At 36.2% G+C, this 16,813-nt stretch overlaps 1 protein-coding gene across 1 annotated transcript in view; it reads left to right on the forward strand.

The window, feature by feature from the left end:
* The window catches only part of Usp7 (Ubiquitin-specific protease 7), a 518,151-nt gene that overhangs the window by 144,329 nt on the left and 357,009 nt on the right, over positions 1 to 16,813 (forward strand). The window contains exons 7-8 of the mRNA XM_090378438.1: positions 5,157 to 5,245; positions 16,427 to 16,535. Of these exons, the coding sequence (XP_090234564.1) occupies positions 5,157 to 5,245; positions 16,427 to 16,535 (198 nt within the window). The remainder of the gene's footprint in view (positions 1 to 5,156; positions 5,246 to 16,426; positions 16,536 to 16,813) is intronic.

A 16,813-nucleotide genomic window follows, 5' to 3' on the forward strand; every position in this document is an offset into this window, starting at 1 on the left:
TGTAGCTATTATTTTTGATTTTTAATTATGTTGGTGAATTTGTTTGTTTCTTATTGTTTATAATTGCTTAAGGAACCACATTAGACTTCTGCCGCCATTGTTTTGTATCAATAAGAACATTTGAATTTTGCTGCCATTGTTTATATTATTATAGTATTGAGTGCATGGTAGGGGAATTCTGATGTTTTGATTGTGGCAGATTGGTAACTCGAAAGTTTGCATCAGTTGATGTTAGTTAGATAAATTATCTATTATAATTACTTAGATCTTACAAAAGTAATGGTTTAGTGTAATACATATAATTTGCACTTTATACGAAATACCTATAGTGTAAGCTTTATATTCCAATATGTATATATAATTAATAATGTGAACATAGCATAACCAGTGCATAGTGTGTTATTACTGCATTAGGTATATTAGTTTAGTGTAGTATTTTTAATTATATTGAATTTTCACGAAAATCATGCCTCAGATGAGGGCAGCAAAGCAAAGAGCTCAAGGTAGTGGGAGTGCTGTGGCTCACAGGAAAACAGGTGGGCGGCCATCCTCCAAATCATGGCCTTATGAAATTTAATGTTTGTTTGATATTTGCAGATCGATCTGGAATGGGACATGATTTTAAATAAACTAAATAGATTTTACTAAATAAACCAGATGATTATTATTTGTCCGATCATGTCAGAGATAAAAATAGGGGTGAGAATATTCTTTACCTCATATTCACGAATTAGATGACATCACAGGGCTTTAATACAAGAACCATTGGTAGGTAGTGATCATGCAGTCATCAGTTGAAAAGTGAAGAAAGATTCAGTATATTTAAAGGTAAAGGCATGGGTTTTCATTTTAGAAAAGGAGACTGACAGTTTAAGGCCTATATGGCATCTATTAATTGGGTGGATTGCAGAGTGAGGGTAAATACACTTGAATTATGGAATACCTTTAAAGCAAAAATCATAGAAGCCTTGAATGCAAAAATATCATTAAGAAAATATTGCACGTGGAGGATCCCGAAATTGATGAATGCAGAGCTATCCAGTTAAACAGAGCAGAAAAAGATAACATGGGACAGTTACAGAGTGATGAATAGTACTGAAGCCTACAACATTACAAGTTGATTTGTAATAGTACCACATATAAAGTTGGAGACTCAAAGGCTTCATATGAGAAAGCACTGGCCCAGAGAGCAAAGAGTGGGGACAAGGAATTTTTCATGTATGTGAATACAAGAAAGAAAAAAGCAAATTAGATCAGACCCTTGTGCACTGTGTATGGAAGTGTTAGCTGATGTTGCAGATGAAGTGAACAGGTACTTTGCATCTGTCTTTACTGAAGAAAGCCCCTTCATGCTGAGAACAGGCTGTGTGAGTGATGATGAGCCATATGAAACTGGTGGCTTTGAAATTACAGATGGCGGTTTATTAGAAAAATTTTCAAGCATAAAGGCAAGTAAGACTCCTGGAGTTGATGGCATATACAGGGTGATTCACTACCAGTGCGACAAACTTGCAGGAGGTGTAGGGGGCACAAAGACTAATTGGAATCACATAGTATTGCAGGATCCGAAATGCCTTCGTCATGCGGTAGAGGACATTGAACGGTAGGTCGCGTGAACAGTGATCCCACTGGAAGTCAGCATTTGCGAACTGGTTCCCGAGGCAGTAGGATGGACGAGTATTCAAAGGTTGAACTGGCCGACATGCACCTCGCGTATGGAGCTGAGGACTGTAACGGGCGCGCTGCTCTGCGCTTGCACCAGGAACGTTTCTAGCACAGGCGTGCTCCTCGTCATACGTTTTTTGCACGTGTGCACAGAAGGTTACGTGAGACTGCTTGTTTCACAAGAGGTACCATGAATCGAGATCGAACGACGAGGATGCCAGACAATGAGGAGAATGTCCTACGTCTTGCAGAAGGCAATCAGAGTACGAGTACTTGAGTGATAAGCTAACGATTGGGTATTTCCCCATCCACTGTATGGAGGATACTGTCAACAAACCAAATGAGTTCATACCATCTTCAACGCGTCCAATCATTGGAGCCTGTGGATTATCCACTCCAGAGGACTTTTGCTACTTGGTTTCTTCAACAGAAACGGTTTGCAAATGCTGACTTCCAGCGGGATCGCTGTTTAGGCAACCTCCTGTTCAACGTCCTCTACTGCATAATGAAGGCATTTCGGACCCTGCAATGCTATATGATTCCGATTCGTCTTTGTGCCCCCCTACACCTCCTGCAAGTTTGTCGCACTGGTAGTGAATCACCCTGTATACACTAATTTTGAGGGAGACCACCAGAGAATGTAATAAACCATTGAAGTTAATTATGAGGGCATCTGTGGACTTGAGATTCCTTTGGATTGGAGAAGTGCCAATGTATCACCAATATGTAAAGGCAGTTCTGAGAGTGAAGTTGGTAACCACAGGCTGGTTAGTCTGACTTCAGTGGTAGGGTAGGAAAAATCTTAGAAACAATGATTAAGAGTGCAATTCATGGACATTTAAATAGTTATAGCATTCTGAATAACACATAACATGATTTTCTTAAGGGAAAATCATGTTTAAATAACATTGTTTGCTATTTTGACACATTTAGTCATAAAGCTGGATGTAGGAAACATTTTGACCTAGTGTATTCGAATATTACTAGAATGGATTTAGTCAAGGCATTTGACTCAGTCCCTTGTGAGAGGTTATTGTATAAGCTGGAACATGTTGGGATTATTGGAAAAATTCTAATCTGGATCACCAAATACGGTGGATGTGGAAAGGTCAGGGAGTGACCTCCGCATATCACCGGAGCAATATTGCCTTAGTTGCTAAAGCTCCTAAAAACCAAATAACAACAACTAATCTGGGTTGTCACTTAGCTGCAAAAGGCAGAAAGTTGTGATTAATGGATATTCTTTGGACTGGTGTAAAGCCAGAAATGCAGTCCCCCAGGCATTGATTATTGCACCACTGTTGTTTCTGATTTTCATAAACTACATTTATGATGGGATAGAAGGCCTAATATGAAACTTTGCAGGTGATGTAAAAATTGCTAGAGTAGTTAATGATCGGTACCGAGCAGCTCTCCTTCAAGCTGACTTGAGTAGGCTGCAAGAATGGTCAGAAAAGTGGCAGCTGTGTTTTAATGCAGCAAAATGCAAGCTATTCCACTTGGGGAATAGCACCCTCAAAATAAATTACACACCTGGTGGGATTGAAACCAAAACAGTAGAGGAAGAAAGCGATCTTGGAGTTATAATATGGAAAGATATGAAGTTTTTTCTGCAGTTAAAACAGGCAGCCAGGAAAACCCATGGTGTTCTTTTGATGATTTATCAAACATTGTCCTGTAGAGATATTGAGATCTTAGTCCCACTGCAGAAGGCGTTTGTAAGACCATGTTGGGAATATTGTGTTCAAGTATGGAGACCTCATCTGAAAAAAAGACATTGAGCTTGTTGAAAGGGTCCAAACTCATGTGGTGAGACCGGAAAATGGGCAAGCATATGAGTAAAGACTCCGATTGTTTGGCCTCTGGGAGAGGCTAGTAAAATGAACAAGGATGGAATTACAGAGCTCTTGGTCATAAATTCAAATTACAGGGGAAGAGGTTTATACTAGATTGTAGGAAGTTTTCTTTTTTTACCAGTGAGTCATTGATTGCTGGAACAGGTTGCTTTCATGGGTAGGTAAGGCTGACAGTTTGAATAAATTCAAAGGTCAACTGGATAGTTACCTATGTGAGGAGGGAAGGAAATAATTTATATTTTCTTATCTAGTTTTTTTTTTTTTTTCCCTCTGCCAGTGCTGGAAAAAGTTCCTTGCACTGTATTGTCACACACACACACACACACGCACGCACACACGCGGCCATTTTCAACTTTATTCTGTTCGGCAGTACAGGAATGTACAATGGAATGATCTGGAATTCCTGTTCTTTTCCCTTAATTGAATTACTCTTTTAAATCTCTGTATTCTTTTATGGACGAAATTCTTTATTCCCCAATCCGTCTTAAAACCTCAATTTTATCGCCTCTTTGGTTTTGAATAAATGAACTAATGCTGTTCAAGATAAGAATGTTGCATATCACAATTGGCTTGCATCCAAATCTTCAGCTTCGTGATCATTCTTTTCACTAAAGCTTGCAACAGAACTGTTAATCAGCCAAGTGTCGTTTTTCAACTTGATAAGAGTAGAAAATTGCTTCTTGTACAAACAGTTAAGCATTCAAGTGTCTTCTTTTTTTAAGGCAAAATAGACAAGTAGTGGAACAGATTTCAAAGCAGCATCTTTGTTGAAATCTGAATTTCTTCCATACACTGCTTATATGATTCTCAAATTTTGATAATTCTTCTTTACTGTCAGCTAAATTTAATTCTATTTCATGATCATTCCAAAATTTATGAGAAGATAGTTATAATTATCATTTTCACTCAACAGAACCACCATAATTTAGTTATATAAATACAAAATATGGTATTTATACAATAGGCTAAAATCCTCCGAGGTCATTTCATATAAGCTTCAGTAGGAATATGCACAGACCTGCAAAAACTTGTACAGTATATATGCTTTGCCAACTCAGAGTTTTTTTGCACAATCCTACATCCAGTCCTGTATTATTATGTTTCGCATGTTGCATTTGCACAATGGGCCATATTGACCTTAAACATAAAAGATGCAAATAAAAAAATAGTATCCATGTATTAATTATTTTCATAGGTATGCATAGAACGAATAGCCTAGTGGTCAGGCGCGCGGGTGCATAAGTACACGTGCCTTGAGTGACCGGGGTTCAAGCCCGTGACTGCTGAATACATTGCTGTATTCAGCAGTCACGGATGTATACAGTCAGCAGATGTATACAGTCAGATTCTTGTATTCTGTGTATCTTGTAAACTCCTCTGACCGTTTGGTCGTTCCGGAATATAAACAGAAAATTTATTTATTTATTTATATATAAGGTCATAAGATAATAAACAAAAACCACTGGTAATTTGGGTGTGTGGTTATTTATGTAACTATATTTTGGATCAAATCTGACCAGAACAGCAGGGTTAATTAATGATATGGAGAATTCACTTGAGTTAAATACCTGAAGATGTATTAACACACAAATGTTTACATATATGATTTAATTTTGAATGTATATATTTATTTAGGAAGTCCTGGATGTTGAGAAGGGTTACATCAAAGATGATACTATCATTTTAGAAGTGTGGGTATGTGCTGATGCTCCCCATGGAGTGAGGTAATTTAAGGTTACATGATCTTTATCAATGAAATAATAGACATGATTACTTAGATTACCACAGTTTTCTTTCTGTAATAAATGTAAATTGTGATATTTTATTTGTTAAAGATAACAAGTAATTTAGATTTTATTACTGAATGATTGATGTTTTGAAAATTACTGTTTCAGTGATTGTTATTTTCTTGCTAAAAAGCCACATATTGAAACATAATTTACTAATTTGAGCCAGTGTTGTATTATTGCTAGTTCTTGTTGGATTTCTCCTTTATATCCACAGTTATCCTCGGCCTAACTTTTTTTTTTTTTTTCATAATTTAATTTTATTCCTCCACTCTTTTCTGTCCTCCCAGTCGCCATTCTGCAGTTTCCTCTTTTCCATAGCCGCCCTCACTCTCTCGATCCATGTGCTTCTAGGTCTTCCTCTCCTTTTCCTTCTACAGGGTGTCCATTCCTTTGTTTTTTTTTTTAGGTAATCTATCTTACCCCATTCTCGTAACACGTCCATACTATTCTAGTCGTTTTTTTGTTCTATTTTGTCAATGTTTATTTGAGCGTTCTTTGCTGTTTTTATATTTTCATTTCCAATTCTTCTCTAGTTTAGATCTTCGGGCTGATCTCAAAAAATCCATCTCGAATTGCTTGTTCACGATTCTTAATAAATAAATGAATAAACATAAATAAATAAATCGCTTTGCTTCATTGACTGAAACATTGATTATCACAATAATATTTAATTACAATTAGTATTTTAATAAAAATTTTGGGTCATTAATTTTAAGCAGTCTCACTCTACCGTGATAAATTTAAAAAATCACAAAGCATAATAACACAAGCCATTATTGTTCTATCTGAAGTGGAACACTGGAATCAATTTTCCTCTTAATGTAGCTGTGTTAGGGACTCTGAGAAAAAAGCAGATTTGGATAATTACTTTTTAATAGTGGACATTGTGATTCAGGTTTAGATTTTTGTCTGTTACAGAATTAATTAATTTCCTTGTATTTTGTTTGGCTTGATTAATTGCTCATAATAGCATTGACTGTTTCCAGTTTTATTTCTTAATGAAGATTTCCACCACTTTATTATAGCTAGGATTCTTGTAACTTTTTGTGCACTTGTCTGCATGCTCTTATTTACTAAATAAATTTCAGTGCTGAACCAGCATTCTATTTATTTATTAATTTTTTTTTTATATTGCATTTCATTCTCTTTTGTTTTCTAACATTATTGCCTCATAAATTTACCAGGCAAGAAATAGATGATTGACAGTTATTTATGTGATTCTGTATTCAGTTACATGCCTACTTTTTTTTTTGGTTATTTTTTTTGTTTACTGACACTAGTTCTTATTACAGTTAAACTTAACTAATTTTTACAAAATAAAAATTTTACATACAAGGCAAGGTCATCTTAATTTTTAACAGTTCAAAGTCAGAAATCCAATCATCTGAAAGCAGGACATTTTAAGATTTGTATATTTCCCCCTTTACTCATGTAGTGCAAAAGTTTATCTCTGAAGCATCTAGATGATGAACTGTTTCACGCAGCTACTTACTTCTTCACTAAATCCTGAATATAAGAATGGGTGCATTTAGTGCTCTGAAGCCAGTAGTATTCTTTTGGTTTGGCTGCATGATTGCATTGACCTCTTTTCATTGACCTCATTTGGAAAATCAGAGAATACTCTGATTTTCCACACATGACTGCCAAACATAATGTGATTATTCATGCAAGTGAATAGTGGTGAAGCAAGCTATTTTATGAGGTCAGTTTATTTTTAAATAAACTAATACTGCTTGCTCTCTCCACAGATTAACTTTCTATGAAATTTTGAAGTCTTTTCCTTGTACTGCAGCAGTATCATGTGTGCATTTACACAAGTGAAAATTAATTCATAATACATTCATTAGTTGTACTGAAATAATTGCTGATCGCTCTGTATACATGAAAACTTATCCTGAAGTTCTAGGTTTGTTTTATCAACTCTTGGCTCGAAATTTTCCCGAACAACTACAAAACAAATTTACAAAATCCACTATTTAGATATCCTTTCTGGTGGATCTTATAATCTCATTTTAAAACCGTATTAAATATATTGTGAAAGAACTATTTGTACTTAGAATATGTATAATTTAATAAATGTTAGCATTATGTTTTAAGCTTGAAGATTATTATCAAAAAGGAAAAAACCCTTCTTCTCCTCCTTACAGTTTGCAAAAGTTGATCTGATGCATGGTTGACAGATGCTGCCACTCCTGGGAAGCAGCAGCCAGTTTGAGAGGCATACATTATTCTTGGGATGGTCATCCCAGAATATTTCGAAAAATGTTTGGTGTAAGCGTTGTTCCTGACAACATTCATTGACAAATAATTCTGAGACTGACCCAACTTTTGGGGAGTTTCATATATCCAATGAAAAGAGGCGAATGACTACTAACTTGCACCAAAGATACGCCATCTGATTTGCTAAGAATATAGAGGAGAGTGACATTGAAGGGTATTCCTATCTACAATGAAGCACCAATAGATCATCATATAATGGATGTTGAAATATTGACATTTACCAGAACGTGGAACAAAAGGCAGTGATGATGGCTTTGTCATGGTAGAAAAAACCGTCCATTAACAAATGTGTAAGCCTCATTGATGAACTGATCAAGAGGATGGAATTAAAAATGTTTTGTCACCACACATATTTAAACTAAAAAAAATTATTTCTGAAAAAATCATTTTCTTGATGTTTTCAATAAAATTAATGAAACAATGCTGAATCAACTGTGGACAGCTAAGTCCCAAATGCCTCTTCAATTCATGATAAGTTTCAGCATAAGAATTAATAAAACCTGCATCAGTATTGATAATTTTCTCACAAATATGCTTTTTTGACAGTAAATAAATCTAATTACTCAATATTTTCATATTGCATTAAACGCTATTGCTATTATAAGTTGTATGAACTCAGTTATAAAAATCCAAGCATTAGCAGAGGGTGCACTGTTAGCCTTCTCCGTTGGCAGTCATCCACTTACTTTTTGCTGAATGCTCTATTTCAATGATTCCTCCCCCCCCACGCACACACACAGAGGATTTATTGTCAATCAAAATATGAATACGAGAATCCCAGAGTCCAAAAATGTGATGAGGACACTATCATAATACAGGGTGGATCATAAGTTGCTTTACCATTTTAAAATTTCATAAGTTTAAAGATTTAAAAGATATTTTTCTAATTATTGTTTTCAGAAATGAGGCAGTGTTTCTGACCTTTGAGAAACAGCAAAAGACTCACTTGATTTGTTTCTACAAAAATGTTGATAGGGTACGTGCGTCCTTGTTAAAAATTCCACAAAAATCATTCAGAAGATTGTCTTCAGAATTGAATATATCCCTCAGACCTTAATAATTGAAGTTTTAAAGGCTTCTTGGTATAAGACCTCTATCCATAGGTTGTTAATTCCATTAAGTGAGGATGATCCATACGAAAGATTACAATTTTCAGAGAAGATTCCTGAGATTTGTAAATGGTCATGTGAATAGGCATAAATTGTGTTTACTGGATTATTGATGATCCCCATGTTATTAGAGAGCAAGAATTGAATATGCTTGGCTGGGGGTGGAATTTGCTCGGAAGGTGTCATTGGGCCTTATTTCTTTGATGGAAATACTGAATCTGAGAGTTATATCTTGCAATGCTCAAGGATTTTGCTGTGGAAGATTTGTACTTTATGCAGGATGGTTCACCTGCTCATTATTCCTTAATGGTGAGAAGATTTCTGGATGAAAAATTCTCAAACGATTGATCAAAAGATGCAGTCCAGTTGAGTGGCCTTCGCAGTCTTCAGATTGAATGCCTGTGGATTTTGTGGGGACATTTAAAAGATAGGGAAAGTTTTTCAGAATTTTAAAAAAATACGTTATTTTTTGAGGTGCAAGGCCACCATTATTTTGAATAGGCAGATGTAAAATAAAATAGTTAAAAATTTTTTTTTGAGTCTCTTATTAATGTTTACATTGTTTTCTAGCAGTTCTAAAACTATAGAGAACTTTATTGAAAACAAATGGTAAAGCGAATTATGACTCACCCTTTATAATCAAGTTATAATCAGCAGCACTGATTATAACTTGAATACTAATTGCTTCAGTAATTGCTTGGCAGTTTTTCATTATGTCTCAGTTTCTGAGTTTCAGGTTTCTCATTTACAAATTTAAACCATTTGTAAATTTCTAGCTGAAGGGAATAAAAGAATAAATAGGATTAAAGTAAACTGTTGTATAAAGTTAATAAACAATAAATTAGCAAAAACGTAAGGCATCCAGTGGTGCTAAATGAGCAAACATTTTCTGTTTTACTTGTATGCCCAAGTTTCAACATTTGTCAATTCTTGTTTAGAATTTATAATTGCTGTCAAAGAACTGGGAAAATCCCAAAATCTCACTATTGCCAGTTCCTGCAATCACTGCAGTCACAACCAGGTAGGTCATACATGTTATGGCTTATCTTGTTGTGATTATCTTTTTTATACACATTATGGCTTAGCTGGTTGTTATATTTACTGCATCCACAATATCCAAGCAAAAAATAAATATTGTTAATTAGAATTTCCTTGTTAATTTGAATCTTGATATTTCAGAATTCAGCATTTTGAATTGATTAACCAATGAAAAAATTAATTCCGTGCTTGTGCTTTCATTTTATCTTTATCTCCCCCCCCCCATTGTGTGCGATGTTAACTCAGGATGGTTCTGCCAGGATCATTCTGGTAGTGGGATTGCCTGTGAGGGTAAACTCTGTTGATGCCATGTCTAATCTCAAACCTGAAACATGTCCCCCATGGTTTGATTTCAGGCTTTCTGAGGCCTTTTTTTTTTTTTTTTTTTTTTTGGAATAGGACCCTGACATGGGCCTGATGAGGACCGTGACCTGTAACAAAACTTTGCATACAAATAGTAAATCATAAATGACAAAAGATATTGTCTCCATACCAAAGATGCCTTGCTCTGACAATATATCAGTTCCACTATATAGATTTCTAATAATGCATTATTTTAGGAAAAAAAACCATAGTGAAAATTTCATCCTTCTTTGTTCAAGAGAGTGATATGGTTCCCTTAAATCTGTTAAGCACCGGTTGTCTGGTTTGGCTTAAAAAAAAAATGCTCGAACTCCATTTTATTTTGACAGTGAAAAGTTGACATTCATGCAATAGGGAAAAAAATAAAGAATGCATTAAGATACAGATATAATTCGAAATACTTATTGATCTATCTGTAATAATGCCACTGAAAGGTTAGTCTGCAAAGGCAGATTATGAGAAATTGCTGGCAAAGAGAGCAAAAAGGGGGTATACGGAATTCTTCACATATATAAATGCAAAGAAGAGAAGGACAAACCAGATTGGACTCTTATGTATTGGATGTGGAATAATATTAGATACCCCAGCTGAAGTTGCAGATGAATTCAACAGTTATTTTGCATCAGTATTTACAGAATAAAAACCCTTTATGTCAATGAGAAATTATGGCAGCGAAGTTGGGGGGGAAAAAATGTAATTAATGATGTTTAAATTTCACATGTTTATTAAATGAAAAAACTTTTGAGCCTACAGGCCAGTAAGGCTCCTGGGGTTGATGGCATTTACCCTATAATCTCAAGGGAGGCAACAAGTGAGTGCATTGAACCGTTGTGGCTAATTATGAGAGCATCACTGGACTCGGGAGTAATTCCGTTGGATTGGAAAAGTGCCAATGTATCTCCAATACACAAGTGTGGTTCTAAGAGCGAAATGGGAAATTATCAGCCGGTTAGTCTAACTTCAGTAGTAGGGAAAAATCATGGAGACTGTGAACAAGGATGGAATTCAGGATCACTTGGATAGAAATGGAATTCTGAAGGATACTTCCGCATGGTTTTGTAAAGGAAAAATTATGTTTAACTAATCTGATTAGCTATTTTTACAGGGTCACTCAAGAGCTGGACTTAAGGAATAATTTGGACATTATTTGGATTTCAGCAAAGCATTTGACTCACTCCCACATGACCAGTTACTTTATAAGCTGGAACAGGTTGGAATCACAAGGAATATCCTTAGATGGATAGCAGGATGGCTTCAGGGTAGGAGGTAGAGGGTTGTGATAAGTGGTTGTTCCTCAGATTGGGTTGATGTAAGAAGTGGGGTTTCCCAAGGATCAGTATTAGCACCGCTGCTGTTTTTGATTTTCATGAATGATGATGATTTGCAGATGATGTAAAGATTGGTAGAGTAGTTAATCACTGCCAAGCAGTGCTTCTTCAGAGTGACCTACATAGACTTCATGGATGGTGAGGAAAATGGTAGCTATGCTTTGATCCAGCAAAGTGTAAGGTATTGCACCTGGGTAACAGTAACCTCAAAATAACTTATATACTTGGCGGATTTGAACTAAAGCCAGTAGTGGAGGAAAGAAACTTGGCTGTTACGATACAGTCGGACATGAAGTTCTCCGAGCATTGTAGACAACTGGTTGCGAGGTAGGCCCGTGGTGATCGATGATTTTTTGAACAATTGCTAGTAGAGATAAGGATGTCATAATCACATTATACAGGTGACCCCAGTTTAACGCTGATAATTGGTTCCGTAAAAACAGAGCACTAAGTGAATACGACCTAAGCGAGCGCCACATTCCCACAAGGTAACATATTAACGTATTTGTGAGTTGTGGTCGGTGCCATAGGATATTTTCTAATCGATAATAAACGGTAGTGAAAAAATGCACAAATGTCGGTCAAAATATTTAATATTCAAATATTTGTGCATATAAAATATTCTGCATTTCATACGTATATAATTATGTGGTAACTACTTACGTATCAAAATTAAACTTAAAATTCCAATTAAAATCATGAATTTAATTGATTTAATTTAATTGATGAATTTAATCAAGAAAAATGTGTCGGTTTTTGGTTGAACTTTGGCCCTCTTCCAAATAAACTAAAAGGGGTATTAATTTTAAATCCCCCGCAGCGGTACCACCCAACGATAAAGTCAATCGATCCTTTGCCGCTTTGAAACCTGGCATGTTTTTTTCTTCTTTACCTGGCATGTTTTTTTTTTCCTCTCTCTTTCAATATGAAACTTCTTTTAGGCATTCGTTTCCACAAAAGTCCTGTTTCATCTATGTTAAAAACTTGCTGAGAAGTATAACACATAATACCCCTATTCAATAATTTTAACAAGTTCTTTTTTGAAAGTTTCAGCTCCTTAATCTGCACTTGCGGCTTCTCCCTGGCTTTTAAATCTATTCAACAAGCCCTTACTAGTTTTAAATGGTTCCACATTTTTTTTTTTTTTAGGTGAGTTTTCTTCAGATAGTCATATTGGCTAATCTCTTTTTTCCCCTCTCTCTCTCTCTCTCTTAATAATATTAACCGAATTCTGCATTGGATATTATCTTCAATAAAATTAGTTAGTCTTTCCATTTCAAACCTAATAGCCGGCCTAGCCCTAGTTTCTTGCAGTGGAACAGCTATCTTTCCTGCTGCTAAAATTAATTCTTTATTTTTTTTTTATAATTGTTCTTACAGTTAAACTTGCAAGTCCTAAATTATCGCACACATTCGCTTGTCTTTGACCCGAATCGATCTGCTTCAAAACGTCTAATTTAATTTTCAAATTCAGTCTTTTTCTTACATTTATAGTCTTCGTACTGTGCTCAGACGTTGCTGCTTTTTCATTCTTATCGGCCATTATTAACTCTTCGAAAATGTAACTGTGTTGGTTGCATCAATTATGATACAATGTTCAAGTAAACTGTCCATTTTGCACGATGTCTAATATGGTACTGAGTGATGAGCAGACTTCGGATAAATGCATATAACGCAAATATTACAAGCAATATACTTGATCATTTTTTAAAATGTTGATCTCTGAACTACGTAACAAGTCACTGTACTGCAATTAAATTAGCATGTGAGAAAATTTCACTGAGCGTGGAAAAATTTCTCAAGTCGGCATGGAAAACGTTTTAATGCTGTTTTCCTATTCATTTTCAAGCTATCGACTCCAACAAATGAAACGATTTCGTTTAAATATGCCAAAAATTCATTCTGTAAAAGAGCATTATAGTGATCTGTGACAGTGTTATAGTCAGATACGGGTTATAATATAAGAATAGCGTTATAGCGAATCAGCGTAAAGTGTGGTCTAACAAGAGCAGGCCCCCGTTATAATGGGGGCCTGCTGTATAAGGCTGTTGTTAGACCACACTTTGAATATTGTGTTCAAGTATGGAGACCTCACCTAAAGAAAGATATTGCTCCTTGAAAGGTTCCAAAGACAGGTGACTTGCCTCGTGAGATCGGCAAAATGCCGTCCATATGAGGAAAGACTGAATATGTGGGTTGCAGAGCTTGGAAACTAGGCACCTTAAAGGCAACTTGATTAAGGTGTTTAAGAGTCTGAGAGGCATAAGCAAAATGAATAAGGATGAAATTTTCACAGTTATAAATGATTCTAGAACTAGGGGCCATCATTTCATTATTATTACAGTTGGAGTTGTTTAGACTGGATTGCCGAAAATTATTTTAGCCAGCGAGTTAAAAATTACTGGAAGTTGCCTGCATGGGTGATAGAGGCTGACAGTTTGAGGAAATTCAAAGGTAAGATGGAAGCTTGTTTAGAAGACCTTTATGCCAAATATGATCGAAAGCCTTTGAGATGTCAAGAGCAACTACTTGTGTTTCACCGAACCTTTCGATTGAATTAGTCCATAAATGGATAACATAAGCCAGAATATCACCAGTGGATCGACACTGATGGAATCCATACTTGCGATCGTTGATCAGGCGGAAGGTTCCTAGGTAGTTTAAGAGTTGGTGGTTAATTGATTTCTCGATTACTTTAGAAATAGTAGAAGTAATTGCAATGGGACGATAATTGGATGGGAGGGATTTGTCACCCTTTTTAGGAACTGGCTGTATATTATCAAATTTCCAATCAGAAGGAAAAAACATCTTTGGAATAAGAAAGTGAAAAAAGGCGGCAAAGAATAGGAGTAAGTTCAGGAGCACAGATTTTGAGAACAAGTGGAGAAATACCGTCGGGACCAGGAGCTTTGTTATCATCAAGATTCATCAAAATCCTTCTGACATCCTTTTGATTGAAGACCACAGGAGGCATTGAATGGAGCATGTTGGGAATGGTGGGAAGTGTTTTACCAAGATGATTAATACATGAGTTGGAAGAAAAATGGGATGCTAGCAGGTCAGCTTTATCCTTGGCTGAAGTGACAACAGAACCATCTGGTTTGTACAGAGGTGGGAGCAGAGATGGGCAAAAGTTGCTGCCAATAGCTTTGGCAAGAGACCAGAATGCTCGGCTACCATTAGGGCAAGAAGCAAGTTTTCTACTCTTAGCCTGTTCAAACTCTAGTTTGGACTGATTAATAACTGCTTTACAATTGTTGCGAGCTTTGGTGTAGGCAGAAAATGAAACTGAAGAATTAGAAACAAACCAATTACAATATGCAGCATTCTTCTCTTGAACAGCCGTAGCACATTTATTGGAAAACCAAGGTTTAGATAAAGGATGAGATTTTAAAGTGGAGTGTGGGATAAAGGATTCCATTCCTGCAAGAATAATTTCACTGACACGATCTCAGGAAACGTTGACATCAGAATTTTTGAAACAGTAATCCGACCCAGGAAAAGAAGAAAAGAAGTCTCGCAGGTCATCCCATTTTGCATTCTTGTAATGCCAAACAACACAAGGTTGGGAATAGCCATGCTATAAAGGCTCCATTGGAAAAGAGACAATTACCAAGTTGTGATCTGAAATGCCTAAAGGATCTCTCACTTCTGCCGTGTACTTAGAAGAATTGTTTGTGAGAAAAAGATCAAGGATTTTGGCTGTATGATTAGTAATTGCAAAAGCCTCAGCATCACGAACAGCTGGGTCGGTGTGACTAGAAAATGGAAGCCAGCTGGAGTTGTGAACATTAAAATCACCAAGGAAAATTACCTCAGTGTTAGGAAAGTTGGAGTGGAGAAAGTCAAGTTGCAACGAGATGAAGTCAAAGAGCTCCAAGTGGTTAGTGGAGTTGGGAGAATGGTAGAGACAACAGATGAATTTGACACAATGAGGTAGAGAGATTTTAAGCCAGAGAAGATCAAAGAGTGGAGATTCCAAATTGCCAAGTCTGTGACAGGGAATATCAGAACGGACATATGCACAAGTACCACCTTTGAGGCGAAAGGAATCATACAGCGAATAATTTGGGCATCTGAGATGAGCAGTAGTTGAATCAACCAATAACTGAGATTCTGTCAGAAAACGTACATGGGGTTTGGCAGACTGTAAGTGGAAATGGACATCGTTGAGATTAGAATTGAGATCACATATATTTGTGAAATGAATTAGGAAGTACTTGGGAGGTTTAGATCTTTTTGTAGATAAGCTTGCTCTATTAGTTTGACAATTCACGGTGTATTCAATAGTAAGAAAAAGTGGGTGGGACATGCTGTATGAAGTAATTAAATTTTTGGATATAGCGTACACATGGTAAGAATATACCCAGATCCTCGACAATGCGCCCCGCATACACACTACTCGGACTCCCTGCAGTCACTATCTGGCAGAGTAGAGGTAGCAAGATTATACAATAGCTGATCCGGAAGCCTCCTAGAGAGTTACCAGTAGGTTCGGTCTAGTATACTAACTAGCGGCTGGTCTGCGAACACCGCTTTAGAGCTGTATCCCTTGAAATGTAAGGAATATTGGATCTCGCCACGACGTTCATCATAACCTTAAAAGTCATCAATCATACTGCATGACGGAAGAGATATGAAAGGGTTGACGGGAACTTAGCTCTATAGGCTAAACATGGGTTTCTCCACTTCAAGCCTCCAATAAGCAAAGTGGTGGTATTGCACCGGTTGATGATTGTTAATTTGTTTTTATTCTTATTATTTTGTGTTATTTATTTATGTTTTTTTGGCTGGTGCAGCATAAGCCATAGGTTCTTTGCACCATGTGGCCATTACTAATACTGATATGTGGGACACCCATCTTCTTATTTTATAAGCTTTCTTTCTTGCATTATATGCTTCTACTAATGCTAATGCCCTACCTAATTTATATCCTTTGGTTATGCTGGACTATATTGAAATTTAAAATATTTTAATTTTATTTTGTTTCTTTTTAGCTGGGACTCAAAGAAGCATACTGGGTATGTTGGATTAAAGAATCAGGGTGCCACCTGTTATATGAATTCATTACTGCAGACTCTTTTTTTCACAAATAAATTAAGAAAGGTAAATACTTTTGAATATTTTTTCTATAGTTTACCATATTTCTTGATATTCTGGATGAAAGTCACTCAGAGTAAGTAGAGCTGAATTATGTGGTGAGCTGATTACTAATTAGCTAGCTACACTTTTTTCCCCCCTGGTTGTCCCTTTTTGCATCCTTTCTAAAGGTATTAAAGTGTAAACTGCGTTAGTTGTCTGACGGCACTAGGGGTTTCCCCATCTTGGCGTTGTGTTCCTTGTACGTGTGTCACACAACTCTGCAAAAGCCAGAGATTTGAATG

The sequence above is a fragment of the Mastigoproctus giganteus genome, chromosome 7 (assembly GCF_048544385.1).
Source record: "Mastigoproctus giganteus isolate SK-2022 chromosome 7, ASM4854438v1, whole genome shotgun sequence".
Lineage (NCBI taxonomy): Eukaryota > Metazoa > Arthropoda > Arachnida > Uropygi > Thelyphonidae > Mastigoproctus > Mastigoproctus giganteus.